Source organism: Perognathus longimembris, chromosome 4, assembly GCF_023159225.1.
Source record: "Perognathus longimembris pacificus isolate PPM17 chromosome 4, ASM2315922v1, whole genome shotgun sequence".
Classification (NCBI taxonomy): domain Eukaryota; kingdom Metazoa; phylum Chordata; class Mammalia; order Rodentia; family Heteromyidae; genus Perognathus; species Perognathus longimembris.
In genome coordinates, this window is record NC_063164.1 from 17,677,689 (window position 1) to 17,693,344 (window position 15,656).

At 44.2% G+C, this 15,656-nt stretch overlaps 1 protein-coding gene across 1 annotated transcript in view; it reads left to right on the top strand.

Moving 5' to 3' along the window:
• The window catches only part of Mreg (melanoregulin), a 51,946-nt gene extending 37,242 nt beyond the window's left edge, over window positions 1–14,704 (top strand). The window contains exons 3-5 of the mRNA XM_048344806.1: window positions 10,881–10,971; window positions 12,633–12,796; window positions 14,110–14,704. Coding sequence (XP_048200763.1) covers window positions 10,881–10,971; window positions 12,633–12,796; window positions 14,110–14,244 — 390 coding nt within the window. The 3' untranslated portion in view covers window positions 14,245–14,704. The remainder of the gene's footprint in view (window positions 1–10,880; window positions 10,972–12,632; window positions 12,797–14,109) is intronic.
• The last annotated feature ends 952 nt before the right edge of the window (window positions 14,705–15,656 follow it).

The window sequence follows — 15,656 nt, forward strand, 5'->3', positions numbered from 1 at the left end:
GACACTGTCTCCAAGTCAAGTTCAATTTTAAAGTATTGGGAGTTAAGATATCACCATAGCTGGGAATGTGGCCTAGTGGTAGAGTGCTTGTCTAGCATGCATGAAGCCCTGGGTTCGATTCCTTAGCACCACATATACAGAAAAAGCCAGAAATGGCACTGTGGCTCAAGTGGTAGAATGCTAGCCTTGAGCAAAAAGAAGCCAGGGACAGTGCTCAGGCTCTGAATTCAAGCCCCAAGACAGGCAACCAAAAAAAAAAAAAAAAAAAGATATCACCATAAAGCTGAGTGCCAGTGGCTCATGCCTGTAATCCTAGCCAATCAGGAGACTGAGATCTGAACCTGGGCAGGAAAGTCTGTGAGACTCTTTATTTCCAACGAGCCACCAAAAAGCTGGAAGTGGAGCTGTAGCTCAAGTAGTAAAGTGCTAGACATGAGCAAATAAAATAAAATAAAATAAAAAATAAAAAAAGTGAGGGACAGTGCCCAGGCCCTGAGTTCAAGCCCCAGTACTGGCACATAGAACAAAAACAAACAAACAAACAAAAAAACAAGAAAGCTGATACAGAATCCCTGTGAGTTATTTATTTATTTTCATGACTTTTGAGTAAGAAAAGCACAGACTGGACATGGAGCAGATGTTGGTGCATTTGAGTGTATGGATTTAATTTCTCACACAGAGAACGCATGAGCAGCTTTCTGTGCCCACTGCTCTATCACATTTTGAGTTTTGGGGTTTTGTTTTGTTTTTACTGTATTTTCTGGCTTTTCTTTTTTGGTACTAAGGATTGAATCCATGACATTGCACTTGCTAGGAAGAAGAGGCCTGCTTTGGAAACAGAATCTTAGCTTTTCCATTCCTGGGTGTGAAGCCTTTTTCATATACTGAGGATTTTTTTTCTTTGTAAAAGAATTACCATGCAATGATTCATTGTGCAATGATTTATTATGGAAGCTTTATCTCAATTAAAGCAAACAAACTGTAATTTTCAAATATGTTGGGATGTACTCCTGTCTTAAATTACTACCATGCCATTCTTTTCCAGCTCCATTCTGGGAGTTCTTAAATGCACAGGACTTGTTTTAAAGGCTTTGCTTGAATTCATGAAAACCAGCCATGTTGGTATGTGCCAGAGGTTTTGAAAACTAGAAATGGCTGAGAGTTCACAAGCAGCTTTCTGATTGGCTCGGCAAGGAGTCATCATGCGGGTAATGGCTAGGAAAGAATGGAGCGATGATCAACAAAGGTGTTAACCAGGGAACTTCTAGGCAATTCCAGAAGCCTAAGTGGTGCGTTTGTTTTGAGGCTTGTGACCTTACAATGTGCTTTAGGCTTTGTAAGAGTCAACTCCCAATACTTGAGTCATGAGTAAATACTATGCCATTTCATGCCAAGACAGAACCACTGTGAAGTTCGGTGTGTGTGATTATCAAGCAGATGACTTAATATCCTGCTGTATGTTTTAGCCCACCTCTGGACTACTTATATACATAATATAATATAAATGGCATGCAAATAGTTTTACTATATTGCTTAGGGAATAACGATAAGAAATGCAGCTGTTTTTCTTTTTCTACTTTTGAATCATACTTGGTTGAACCCTCTGATGGTGGACCCTATGGATATGGGAGATTGGATATAAAAATAACATAATATATATTGTTTAACCCACGATTTCCAAAATAGTATCATTTCAATGTATAGTTAACATAAAATATTTTCTTTCTTTTTTCTTTTGGAGCAGGATCTTGCTATATAGCTTAGGCTGCCCTGGAATTTGCCATCCTCGTATCTCAGCCTCTCAAGTGCTATGATTATAGGTGTGTGCTACCATGCCTAAATTTAACACCAGAACTTTCTTTCTTTGGTGGAACTGGAGTCTGAGCTCAGGACCTTCTACCCACTCTCCTTGCTTATGAGGCTGGTGGTCTACCACTTAAGCAACATCTGGCTTTTTGCTGGGTATTTTAGACTCAGTGTGTCATAGACTGTTTTGCCTGGTGCTAGAACTCAGTCTCCAGAATAGCTAGGATTCTAGGCATGAGCCACCAGCTCCCAGCTTTATTGTAAAAATCTCCTCCTAGGGGATTTTACATTCGATTTGTCTCCGTCCAAGAATTCAATGTATATCTTATATTTATAGCACATCTTCAATTTAGACTAGTCTTAGTTAAGGAGCTGAGTAGCTGTGTGTGGCCAGTGGCTACCATGGTATTGGACAGCTCAGGTGTAGCCGCAAGAGGCCAATGCATTGGGTGGTATAGGTCTGGATGCTGCCTGGTAGCCAGATGTTTGCAAGGTCTGGAATTATTCAGTCCACCCATGACTCTGAACTTGGGCCAACCTCCCTTAATGGTACACAGTCACTGTAATTGTATGAATCTGCTGTTTCTACCTTGCTAGAAATTTAAGTGCCTTCCTTACAACAAGCAGGCATTTAGCTACATTGTTCTTTGCCTTTGGTGACAGCAGCAAATTGTCTTTTCCCTCAACCAAGTTGGAGCCCCAGAACTCTGCGTTGGTTCTCAGTATATGAATATTAGTCGTCACATGAACGATGTCACCACCACTTGTTGGCAATCCCAGTGACATCCTGGGTTTGACTCTTTTTTTTTTTTTTTTTTGGCCAGTCCTGGGCCTTGGACTCAGGGCCTGAGCACTGTCCCTGGCTTCTTCCGGCTCAAGGCTAGCACTCTGCCACTTGAGCCACAGCGCCGCTTCTGGCCGTTTTCTGTATATGTAGTGCTGGGGAATCGAACCTAGGGCCTCGTGTATCCGAGGCAGGCACTCTTGCCACTAGGCTATATCCCCAGCCCCTGGTTTGACTCTTTTCCCCCTAAAGCTGTACCCTGGCTGCCCCCCCACCCTCCACTGGACAAAAAAACAACAAAACAAAACAAAATGAACTCATACGTTGTTGCTTAGCAACCCCTTGCTATGGCTTTGCTGGTACTCTTTGCTCTGAGCAGTAGCAGTTGCTCCAAGCTATCCTTTGACTTAATCTGGCTAAAACCAGACAAAGAATTAGGTCAGAGGCTGCAAAGCAGTCTGTTTCTACAAGTCTTGCAGAGCTACGGAATAAAAATAAACAAGGAGAGTGGGTAAAGCTTATTCAGCCTTTGCCTTTGTCCTGTTTTAGGTCAGAAGTCTAGCCCTAAATCTGAGCAGGCATTGTAGCCAACAGAGGACTTCAGGAACGACTCCTGGCCAGTTATGCTGCTCTGAGGTGCCCCAAGCAGGAACTCAAGAGTGGTGTTGGGAGTTTGAGACTCTGCCTGGCTTGTAGCCACAAAGAACCCAAAGGTTTCACTGTATGAGTCTTGGAAGTAGCAGAGCATCTGGGTGTGCTGTTAGGGCCTTCTGGCAGATTCACAAACTCCAGTAAGACTCACTTTTCTGGTTTCAGAGAAAGGAGGTAGCTCTAACAGTCAGTGAAGAGAACCCCCCATCAGTGAAGAGAACTCCCGGTTACCCCTTTGGGCTGTTTCTCAGCATGCCAAACACTGAAAAGATAAATTTTGCCAAAGTTTATTTGTGAGGTTGCAAGTATGTGGGAGTGAGGAGAACTAGCTTCGAATGTGCATCTCCAAGGATATGGTTTAGGGGTGCTTATGGGATAAAGAAGCAGGCTGATCTGAGATGTAGGGAAAAGTGAGTGAAGGTAAGGAAAAATGAAGTCATGGATGGTCTCCGGCCAAATTTCCTGATTCTTTATGTTCAGAAAATGGTGACCTTCGTGAGCTCTGGGGGGGCCTTTTGACTTTGACAATTCTGTGTGTGTGTGTGTGTGTGTGCGCGTGCGCCTGCGAGCCAGTATAAAGGCTTGAACTCAGGACCTTGTGTTCTCAGTTTCTTTATTCACAACTGGTGCTCTACCACTCAAAGTATGTCTTCATTTGAGCCCTTTGACTTTAAAAGGCCATCTATTTGACACTGGGTTAGGACTTAGGGAAGGCAGTATTAGCCCATGTGAGTGACCTCCCAAGTTTCTACAAAATCAACTTAGTAGGCAACTGTTCTCATCACAATCCTTTTAACAGAGGTGTTATCTGTAGCAAAGCTAATAGGCTGTATTCCTTAGCTACAGGACCACTAAAGTTGGTGATAAAAATGAATGATTAAGACAGGTACTGGTAAATCACACCTGTAATCCTAGCTACTCAGGAAGCTGAGATTTGAGGATTGTGCTTTGAAGTCAGCCCAGGCTATCTGTGAGTCTCTTATCTCCAACAAAATACTCAGAATAAACTGGAAGTGGCAGTGTGGCCTAAGTGGTAGAGTGCTAGCCTTGAGCCAAAGAAACTCAGGGACAGTGCCCAGGCCCTAAGTCCAACTCCAACTATCACACACACACACACACACACACACACACACACACACACAATTATTAAAAGCAAGTGAAGCTAACGGTTTATTCCAGTTTCCCCTTGTTTTTACCACTTGCAATCCCATCGTCTAGAAGTAGCTTCACTGAAGGTGGATCTGATGAGGTTCAGAGAGAGATGTCTGATTCATAGTTTGACCTATACAACTAAAAAGGCTCCTTTCCACAGCCTTCCTTCCTTTACTGATGGACACGGTAAAGCCAAATCTTGCTGGGAGGTATTAGGGAGCCACATCCTAGACTTAAATGCTCAGGGTCCTGGGCACTGGACCCCCTTGGCCCGTGGTCCCTGCCATCCCCTTCTCTCAGGTTTTTGTGTCTGAAACTTTATTACTTAGTACAGTGGGCATCTTTGCTCAGTCATTCAAGCTTGTGCTGTTTGGGCTAAGGTGAGGGCCTATGGCTAGTAAGTAGACCCTCTGTCTAGGAGCAGTGAAATACTGCCCTGTCTTCCTGTGTACACATCATATCGCTGATGGATGCAGCAATGAGACTTTTATAGTGCTGGAGGATGATGTGCCTTTTGGGCAGGTGGCCAAAACTATCCAATTTGGGTGTGTTTAAAGGAAATTCAGCACTTGCTTCCTTTGCCTAACTGGCTTCAGGTAAGTATCCTGGGTCTGTCGCATGCACTAGATTGCATGACGTCGAGTTGTCTTGATCTTCCACCTGCTGGAATTTTTCACTTAGTACTTTTGGATCATAGTTGATCATGGAAAGTGTGGAAACTGCAGACAAAAGCCAGGGTGGGGGTGGGGAGCTATCATAGTGCCTGTTCCTTCTCCCCCTTTCCCCAGAAACTTAGAGAGGCTGGCTGAGAAGAGAAGGGCCATCAGGATTAGATGTTTAGTAGTGAGAGTCTGGAAATGATGACGTGAGGTTGTTCGAATCAGTCACCAATGGGTTGGGCAGTGTGGGGCATAGTCTTATCCTTTTCTATTGGGAGTGATCCTGAGGAAAGGCAGATTGCCAGAGGCTGGTGAGGAGGGAAGAAGGCGATGAGAGCAGTAAGTGCTGGGAGCTCCCCTCCCAGCAGTTTAGCTTCACAGGAAGGGGTGAGAAAGGACTGAGGTTTAAGGAGTTGCAGGGGTTGAGGGAAAGGCCACGTGACTGTTTGCATCAGTGAAACTAGATGGTTTATTAAGAAAAGTGAAGTGATTCCTTGCAAATCCTTTTTTTCTCTTGTATTTGGCATATGAGGTCAGACATTGAGTGGTTCTTCAAAGGAGGCAGCCTGTCATGTGAGAGTGGAACTGTGGTTTGTCACAAGAGCTCTGAGGAAGACTCAGCTGGGTTCTCAACTGGCCATTCTTATAATCCTGTAATCTTGCCAGCCTGGGGTCAGTAGAGGGGTACAGGCTGTCCATGGAGTTTTCCAAGGCTGGGCTTCCTTTGGAGATGAGAGGTGGGCCGTGGTGGAGGAAGAATGGGGGTGGTACCACAGGTGAGTCATCCCTGGGGGATTCTCACCCCTGAAGCCTGAAGCCTAGTTTCAGCCAGGACTCTCTGTGGTAGATGATTAAGCAGGGGTTGGTCTCCTCACTTACATCCCAGACCCATGCAGTTTCTGCTACCCTCAGCGCCCCCCTGTGGCTGAAGGGGGTGGCTGCCAGGGGGTGGGGATCTCCCTCCACACTGGAAGCAGGTGGAGATGAGACAGTGTGTGAGGAGGAAGGGATGAGAAACGTGGGAGGGCTTTGATGTCTTTCGCACCCTTCTTAAGGAGGGAAGAGCTGGACTGAAGTTCCCAGGTAGATACTGAAGAGCGAATCCACCCTTTAGCAAGAGAGCACTCCAATGCCAGGCAGCCTTGTCAGCTAGAGCGGGGGAGACTTTGTCTCTGGAAAGCTCTGTTTTCTTCCCAGACTTCAGATATAGTCACCCTCTTCCTCAGTTTGGTCCCTTCTCAGACTTCTTGCTCTTCTTCTTGCTTTGTACCCTGTGTGTAGCTCCCTTCCTGTTTGAAGAGGCAGTGCGGATGGTGGCTAAGTGTGGAAGCCACAATGCCTTGGCTTGTCCTTTCAGCCCCTCATCTTGTGCTGTGTGCATGTGGACAAGTTACTTGGGCTCCCTGAGTCTCAGTTTCCTCTTTCTATCACTTGAACCACAGGTTCATTTTTAGCTTTGTTGGTATATTGGAGATAGGACTCTCATAGACTTTCCCTGCCCAGGATGGCTTTGAACTGCGATCCTCAGATCTCAGTCTTCTGAGTAGCCAGGATTACAGGTGTGAGCCACTGGTGCCTAGCTCCTGAAGACTTTTTTCTGGACCATGTGGGGGTGGTTTTTGTGGGCTCCTCATTGGAATAAAATGGCTGTGGCCTGCGTGATCCATTTCACATTTCTTTGTGGAAGATGAACATGAGAGAATTAGTTACATACTTGTTAAAATCTAGATACTTATCCCGTATTATGTATCTTAGCTGATATTTGCCACTGCCTACATTATAAAGAAAAAGTGAACAGAAGAAGCAACCAATACAGTCTCTTGATCTTTTAGAGAATCCTTCATTTTAGGCAGAAAGTTGGTGGATGTACATTGGTGAAAACCCAAAAGAAATGGATCATAGTTACTGTGTTCAAGGAATTCACCTCACCAAAAAGCTAGGCCTTACTGTGAAAAGGGTGAAGGCTGATAATCCATGACTGGGTGGCCCCTGTTGGGCACCTGATTTGTTGAACTAATTCTAGGAATCGAATCTTAACAACTACTCAACATGTGCAAGTTGGCTGTGGTAGGGTAGGCCAGGATTCAGAGATGCATTAAAACCTCATTCAGGTGTTAGTTTTCAGTTCTTCATCAGAGAGAGCAAGCGGTAATGACAGGGAGTGAATTTGAATGCTATTCAGTGTGGATATTTAGGAAGAGAAAAAGAGCTGATTGATGGATAGCAGGAAGGGAAAGCCCGGAGCCTGGACCATTCAAGGATGAACATGTCTCTGAAAAACAGAGATTTTTCCAGAGAGAACAAGATCTCAGATATCCATCAGTCAATAGACTTGAGGGAAAAAAAAATCACTAGAAACTTTCAGATTGCAAGTTAATGAAGCCACCTAGTGGTTTGTTCTGCAAATTAAGGTTGTATGAACATACTATTAAGTAATTGGTGTGCAGGTTGCTCGCATGAGTTCCTAATCAAGTGTGACTATGATTCTGATCATTTTGCATGAAGCCCAGAAAACAGGCTTGGAATTTTCTGAGGATAAGCATAGCATGCCTTTAATGCTCTGTTTAGAGTCTTTTTGGGGGAGGGAGTATTGGTACTGGGGCTTGGACTCAGGGCCTCACATTCTTGCATGGCTTTTTTTTTTTTTTTTGCTCAAGGCTGGCTCTCTACCTCTTGAGCCATGACTCTACTTCTAACTTTTTCTGGTTAATTGGAGATAGAGTCTCTCAGACTTTTTTTTTTTGCCTAGGTTGGCTTTGATGGGAAATCTTCAGATCGCAGCCTCTTGAGTAGCTAGGATTACATGCAGGAGCCGACAGTGTTTGGCTTGTTTATAGTCTTTTCTTTTTAATCATAAATAATTTAAGACAGCTTACATGAAGAACAGTGAAAAAGCACAAATCAGAGCCTATGAACAAAGGAGAAAAAAGATTGTCAAAGAGGCACAAAAATAATACAAAATCATGGTAATTCCTAGATGCATCCTAAATCCACGTATCTTTCCGAAAATTTCATGTAAAAGTGGTAATTGATCCATTATAAAATTCAATGTCAGAACAGATGTAGCCATTTTTTAAGGAAAAGGAAACCCCTACTTGATGCTAAGTGCAGAGAAATCTCCTGAATATCCTCACACAACATACTGCATAATGTAATGAACAGTGTTCAACACATTCATGGTGGAAATTTGAATCTTGTAGGAGTTTTTCTTAATTGTATCTACACTGATTTGGGGAGAGAATGTACACCAACCTCCATTTGGATAGATTGCACTAACTTATCGGTTAGACTCACACAGTAAATCATGAAGTATAAGGTGGTATTGTTGCCATATTTTAGATGATGTTGTTATATGGTAAATTATCCAAGAAGGCACATTTTGAAGGATGGAATCTTGGAGTCTTTATTAGAGCATTAGCAGTCTGTAGGCATCCAGTTGTTGCAAAGACCGGCAGCCTGCAAATACCCTTAACACTGTTAGGAAACAGGCCAGAGAGGAAAGATAAAACAAAAACAATACCAGTAAATCAATTCAGCTCCAATGGGGAGCTGACTTGGCATGCCATGGTGACCAGAGACGAGCCAGGAGCCAGGACACAGGATGTGAAGATGGAGACATATGGCATGGCATAATGGTGCCTTAGCTGACCCGACCTTCCTAAATAGGGTCAAGTCAGGGGGCAGGGTCACAGGAAGCTCCTAGTCCCAGGCACTTGACTGACAGATTCAGTAACCTATAGGCCAAGTGCCCTCTCCTGTCTCTAGGAATTCAGGAGCACCCATCACCTCGGGGGTGGGACTTCCCTTCCTCTAGGAATTCAGGCACAGCCATGAACGCAAGAGGCCAGACAACTCACCGTGTGGCCAATGATGGTGATGGCCAGAACTGACTTCCATACTACAAGGTAATGGAGTCACAAGTAGACTAAGAACTTCCCTGTGCTCCCGCTGTGAATCAGTAGTGGAGCTGGAATCCAAACCTGGACAGTCTGGCTCAGTACTCAGAGTCTTCCCAACAAGCTACACTGAGCAGTCAGTTCAGTGCAGTTATGCCGATCCAATGGAAAGGGCAATGACTCAGGTTTCCCCCTTCACTTTATTCAATCTTCAGGAACCTGATAGGCATGTTTGGACACGATGCAAAGATGAAGCCAAAGCTGCAAACTTTTGACATGATTTAGCTAACTTTGCTTTCTGCCTTAATTGTAGGCTTTGTCCTCAATTCCAGTCACACATGCCTTTGGTCAGAAAAACAGGACCAGGAGATTTACAGCCTCCTAACTTCAAGAAAGTAGCTCAAATCCCACTATCAATTTTTTTTAAAGCTTATTCTTGGATACAGGATATGAAATGAAGTCATGTTAAAATACAGCTTATTTTTTTCTTTCTCTTTCATGTGCTGGTATTGGGGTTTGAAATCAGAACCTTGGGCTCTCACTTGGGCTTTGTTTTTCTTTTGCTCAAGGCTGGCACTTTACCATTTGAACCACACCTCCATTTCTGTTTTTTTAAATGGCTAATTAGACATAAGGGTCTCATGCACTTTCCTGTCCAGCCTGACTTCAAATCTCAGTCCTCAGATTTCAGCCTCCAGAGTACCTAGGATGACAGGTGCAAGGCGCTCTTGGCTCCCTTTTCTTTTGCAAAGTGGTATCTAAAAATAACTATGAAAGGCAGATAAATTATTTTTCTTAATCAGCCATGGAAGTTGATTAGCAATCAGCAAAGTAGGCATTAAACTCGTTTTTTTTTTTTTTTAAAGAACTTAGTAGGGAAATAATGGCACCAGTGGAACAATTTTCAGTTATTGGAGCCAAAATAGCATATAGCTTGAGTCTTAAATTGGGAATTTAAAACGATGTTCTTATAAGCTCTATATTAGGTTAGTTGTGTGGCTAATGTCTTTGCTAAGAAAGAGGAAAATGTATACTTTGTAAAATGACTTTTCTATATAGATAAGTCTTCCTAAAAGCAAATTACCGTGACATTTTGAAGAGAACACTTAGCTCAGAGACAATTATAATGCTACTAAAATATTCGGCTTCTGAATTGGGACCAACATGATGGTCTGCTGCATCTGAGACCATACAGAACTTTTCAGAATGATAACCTTTTAATGGCTTCCTGAGCTCTGGGAAGCTCCATCCTATTAATGCAATGTAAGTAAAAGAAGAGGGATGCTGAGATATCGTGTAGGCAACATTGGCTAGAAGCCAAGCTGCTTAGGATTCACTTATCTTCCTAATTCTTATAACAAAGGGAGACCTACATTTTTTTCTTTTCTTTTTGCCAATCCTGGAGCTTGAACTCTGGGTTTGGGCACTGTCCCTGAGATCCTTTTTGCTCAAGGCTGGCACTCTACCACTTGAGCCACAGCACCACTTCTGGCTTTTTCTGGTGGTTAACTGGAGAGAATAGTCTCATGGCCTTTCCTGCCCAGGGTGGCTTCAAACTGCAATCCTTAGACCTCAGCCTCCTGAGCAGCTAGGATTACAGGTGTGAGCTATTGGTGCCTGGCTAAGACCTAGATTCTTGGCATTCCAGTTTTCACCTGAACTTTGGAGCAAGTTTTGGTTTCAAATGGCCAAAATTCTAATACTGAATTTGTCAAGTAAAGCTACTTGATGTTGTTTCTTCTTTTATAAACTTGGTCTAACTACCTGTTGTTTGTATCAGTGCCATCTTGTTTACCTTTCTTCTTCCTTCAGGCATGCTTTGAAGATCAGTAAGGAGAAAAACCACAGGTTGAAGCAACAGGCAGCTCAGGAATGAGATAGAGGTTAAGGCCAGAGGATGTAGATAAAAATGAATTTTTATTTTTCTTACAGGAATGGCAAAAGCTCAACTATGATATCCATACCCTGAGGCAGATTCGGAGAGAAGTCAGAAACAGATGGAAATGCATTTTAGAAGATTTGGGTGAGTCTGGAGGAGATTGTGAAGTAGTAAAAAAGAACTAACCATGATCACAACTATTTTTCCACCCTAGATTCTGCATGAAGACCAGTAACTGACTGTCTAAACTACCATGTAATATTTCTTTTCCTCAGTCTGCTCTTTTGCCCTCAAACATTAACACCTGGGCTGCCTTCCTTCCTTCCTTCCTTCCTTCCTTCCTTCCTTCCTTCCTTCCTTCCTTCCTTCCTTCGTTCCTTCCTTCCTTCCTTCCTTCCTTTTTCTGTGCAATTACTGGGACTTGGGCCTGTGTTCTTAGCTTTTGTGCTCAAGGCTGGCACTCTACCACTTGGGCCACCTCTCTACTTTGAGCTTTTTTGGTAGTTAATTGGAGATATGAGTCTCATGAACTTTTCTGCCTTGGCTAGCTTTGAACTGTGATCCCCAGATCCTGGTTTCCTGAGTAGCTTGGATTATAGGCATGAGTCACCAGTGCCTGGCAACCCCTGATATTTCTGTGTTCCCTGACCAGCCTGTGTCTTGGAGATACACTGCCATAGGTTACTCTATCTGTCCTCAGTATAGGGTAGCACAGGGAAGTGGAGTCTCTGGGTTCTCCTATGTTAGGCTTCTCTCTCACTAGGACACCAGGAGAAGGCCACAGTGTCCAGCTCTTCATTGAGAAGGGGTTCTCAGGACTTCTTTCTGCCTGGATTGTCCTTGACCCACCATCCCCACAATCTCAGCCTCCGAAGAAGCTAGAATTATCTAAGTGTGAGCAATTGACATCAAGATGAATTTATTAATTTTGAGGCCCTGATTCTTCTGCCTTGAAAGAACATGGCACCCTGGCATCGTAACTTTTAAAGGAGAGATGCCACATTTCCAGCTCCTATAGCGTTCATTGGGGTGCTGTGGGATGAGATGGTGCTCTGCCATCTAACACCCAATATTGCTGTGGGCTAATAGTCTTTTCATCTGAGTGGTTCCAGGCAGGTTTAAAGTCTATTAGTCTTTCCTACCATGGGGCAAGACGTGTTCACCAGCCAACCATGTGGCCTAAGGGAAAGAAACCTGGGCTTGGAGAAGCAGGGGACAGGAGCAGGTTGGGGGTGTGTGTGGGTGTAATAATTCTAAGGACCTGAGGAGGAAGTGAAGAGTAGGGAGGACAGGAACTGGATTTCCAGCTCAGCATAGAACAGCAGGCAGTCGGTAGCTCAGTAGAGGTGGAGGAGACGTAACCGAGAGAAAGGTTAACAGAGAGAGAAACATGCACACTTTTGTTTTTGTTTTACGGTGCTGCTCCTAGAGCTGGAACTCAGGGCCTGGGCCATGTCCCTGAGCTTTTATGCTCAGGGACAGAACTCTACCACTTGAGCGTTCTACTTCTGGCATTTTTTAAGAGTTAACTGAAGATAAGAGTCTCAAAGTCTTCCATGCCTGGGCTGGCTTTCAATTGCAATCCACAGATCTCAGCCTCCTGAATACTTAGAATTACAGGCATGAGCTTTATAGGAGTTTTAATCAAACCTGCTGCTCTAGGAGGCAGCACAGGCAGTGAGTGCCACCTGTGGTTTCCATGTTGTACTGTTTGTGCAATCTGCATCTGAGTCTATTCTTTATCTCCTGCAGGCGCCATATTGCAGGGCAGACATTTACCTGAGGGGTAACTTTTTCTACTTTAGGTTTTCAAAGGGAAGCGGACTTGCTGTTGTCGGTGACAAAACTCAGCACTATGAGTGATTCTAAAAACACAAAGGAAGCTCGAGAGATGCTATTAAAGCTGGCTGAAGAGACCAATATTTTCCCAACCAGCTGGGAGCTCTCCGAGCGGTATCTCTTCGTGGTGGTAAGTGGGTTCTTCTCCTCACATGCCTTGATTTTGCTTGGCATGCTTTTGTTTGTTTTCCTTTTCTGTTGTTCCCTGCACTGGTGTCTCCCACGCCACCAAGACTACCATCGTAACTGTGGTGCAAGGTGGCTGCTGCCATTTTCTGCACTGCTTTCCAGTGATGGCAACCATCCATGTCTCTGAAAAAGTTTTGAAAATTCACATTTCTGGATCACACCTAAACCTATCCAGGCTCAGGATGTAGCTCAAGAGTCTGTGCTTCTCCACTGATTCTAGTGGGCGGGCTGTCAAATTGTTAGGTGAGGAAACTTGTTTATGTAACCTAAGAGGGAGGAGTCATTTGGAAAGATCTGTGACACTGGTGGAGGGATGGGAAGCATCACCAGTGAGGAAATGTGTTTACATTTGTTGAGAAAAAGTTCACAAATGTTTTATTTGCTCAGTGTTATTTCTAGGGTGGGCTTGGTGTGTGTGTGTGTGTGTGTGTGTGTGTGTGTGTGTGTGTGTGTGTGTGTGTGTGTAAGAGAGAGAGAGAGAGAGAGAGAGAGAGAGTCCTGGGGCTTGAACTCTGGGCCTGGGCACTCCTGAGTTCCTTTTGCTCAAGGTGAGAACTCTACCACTTTAGCCACAGCACTACTTCCAGCTGTTTTTGTGATTTAATTGGAGATGAGAGTCTCACAGACTTTCCTGCCCAGGCAGGCTTTGAATTGTGATCCTCAGATTTCAGCCTCCTGAGTAGTTAAGATTACAGGAGTGAGCCCCTGGTGCCTGGCTTTGTTCCTGAGTTTTATTGCTTCAAGTTAGACCTCTACCACTTGAGCCTCAGTTCCCTTTCTAGTTTAAAAAAAATTTTTTTTTTGGTGATTAATTTGAGATAAGAGCTTCACAGATGTTCCTGCCCAGGCTGCCCAGGCTGGCTTTAATCTTTTTTTTTTTTTTTTTTTTTTTTTGGCCAGTCCTGGGCCTTGGACTCAGGGCCTGAGCACTGTCCCTGGCTTCTTCCTGCTCAAGGCTAGCACTCTGCCACTTGAGCCACAGCACAGCTTCTGGCCGTTTTCTGTATATGTGGTGCTGGGGAATCGAACCTAGGGCCTCATGTATCCGAGGCAGGCACTCTTGCCACTAGGCTATATCCCCAGCCCCGTGGCTTTAATCTTTGATCCTCAGATGTCAGCCTTCTGAGTGGGAAGGATAACAGGCATAAGCCATCAGCGTTCAGCTTGGGTTTGGTTTCGTGAGATTGATTTTTCCCATCCACAAGGCTTGGTTTCTGACTTGACAATCTTTTTTTCCCTCCCCACCCCCCACAGGACCGTCTCATTGCTCTGGATGCAGCAGAAGAGTTCTTTAAAGTAGCCAGTCGAACTTACCCCAAAAGCTCTGGGGTCCCATGCCTGGCAGATGTTCAGAAAGAACCACACTACCTTCCATTTCCAAGTCCCTAAGGAGAGGCCCAGAGGCAGAAAGGGAAATTTCCCACTGGGACTCAAGAGTTAACCAAAGCTGGACAAGGAGCGCTTGCTGTGTGAAAAGGATTCTGAATTCTATAAAATGTGAGGTCTTCATGAGGACCTTATTTGTGAAGTGTTCCTAGCTACATTGAGACACCAGAGTGACCTTACTTTCCAGAAAAGAAGTTAAAGAGCTGCTCAGAGGGAGAGTTCTGGGATGATCACATAAAGAGCTCATTTTTCCCAGCTTCAGTTTTAATGGGGTACAATCAGTTTGGATCATTTAGCCTATGATGGAGTGCATTATCCTAACTGGTAAAATAAAATGGTTACCAAAGAGAGCAATCAGCTGGGTGCTGGTGGCTCATGTTTGTAATCTTAGCTACTCAGGAGGTTGAGATCTGAGGATCGTGGTTCAAAGCCAGCCCGGGTAAGAAAGGCCACGAGACTCTTATCTCCAATAAACTACTTAGAAAAAAGCTGGAAGTGGTGTTGTGGCTCAAGTGGTAGAGTGCTTGCCTTGAGCAAAAGAAGCTCAAGGACAGTGCCCAGGCCCTGAGATCAAGCCCCAGCCACCCCCCCTCCAGCCCAAAAAAGGGAGAAGAGAGAGAGATCATTGAGCTCCCAAATGGATTTTTACATTTCAAATAATGAATTTAAAATATAATACTAGAAAAAAAATGCCCCCAAATAATACTAGGCATGATACAATCTCTCTTTGATTTTGAAAACCCTGCAGAACTTGGGGTGCTGTTTGAGGTACTATTTTGGGTACCAGTCATGCTCACTGAGAAGTGTAGATGAGCTAGATACATGTTTAGGAATGCTGTTCAGAGGTGAGATCCACAAGGAATGACCCCTTGAGCAGATGTTTCCTGACACTTCAAGGAAAAACTTCAGTCTTTCCTTGCGGTACAATGCATCGTGACTCCACAACATGACTGATACCTGGTCATCTCATTTTTGCATATTGTTTGATTCTCACACTGAAAGCCAGGGCATTTTTTTTTAATCAGGGATGAAATCTGTAAGCAGAAGTGTGTCCCTGCACTTCCTTCTCTTGTCTGTAGTCTGTTTCTGAATGGCCAGGGCGGCACTTCTCATGCAGACTTGTAGGTGGGCAGAGGTAATGGCTTGTTACTGGGTCTTCTTCCATCACAGAAGGGGAGCAGCAAACCCAGCTTACTGCTGTCCACAGATGGACAAGTCCAGCTGCAAAATGTACTTATCAGTTCAGCAAGGAAAGCTCCAGTGATCCTGGGATCTTGATTCATTTTGCTACAAAGCCTTTCGTGAAGACTTGGAGAGTTTATTAGGAGATCGCTGAGAGCAAGGGCAATAGTTTTAAATTCTTGTTTCTATGCACTTCTGACTTCAGGTTATAAATGAACTTGTATTAGTCTCTC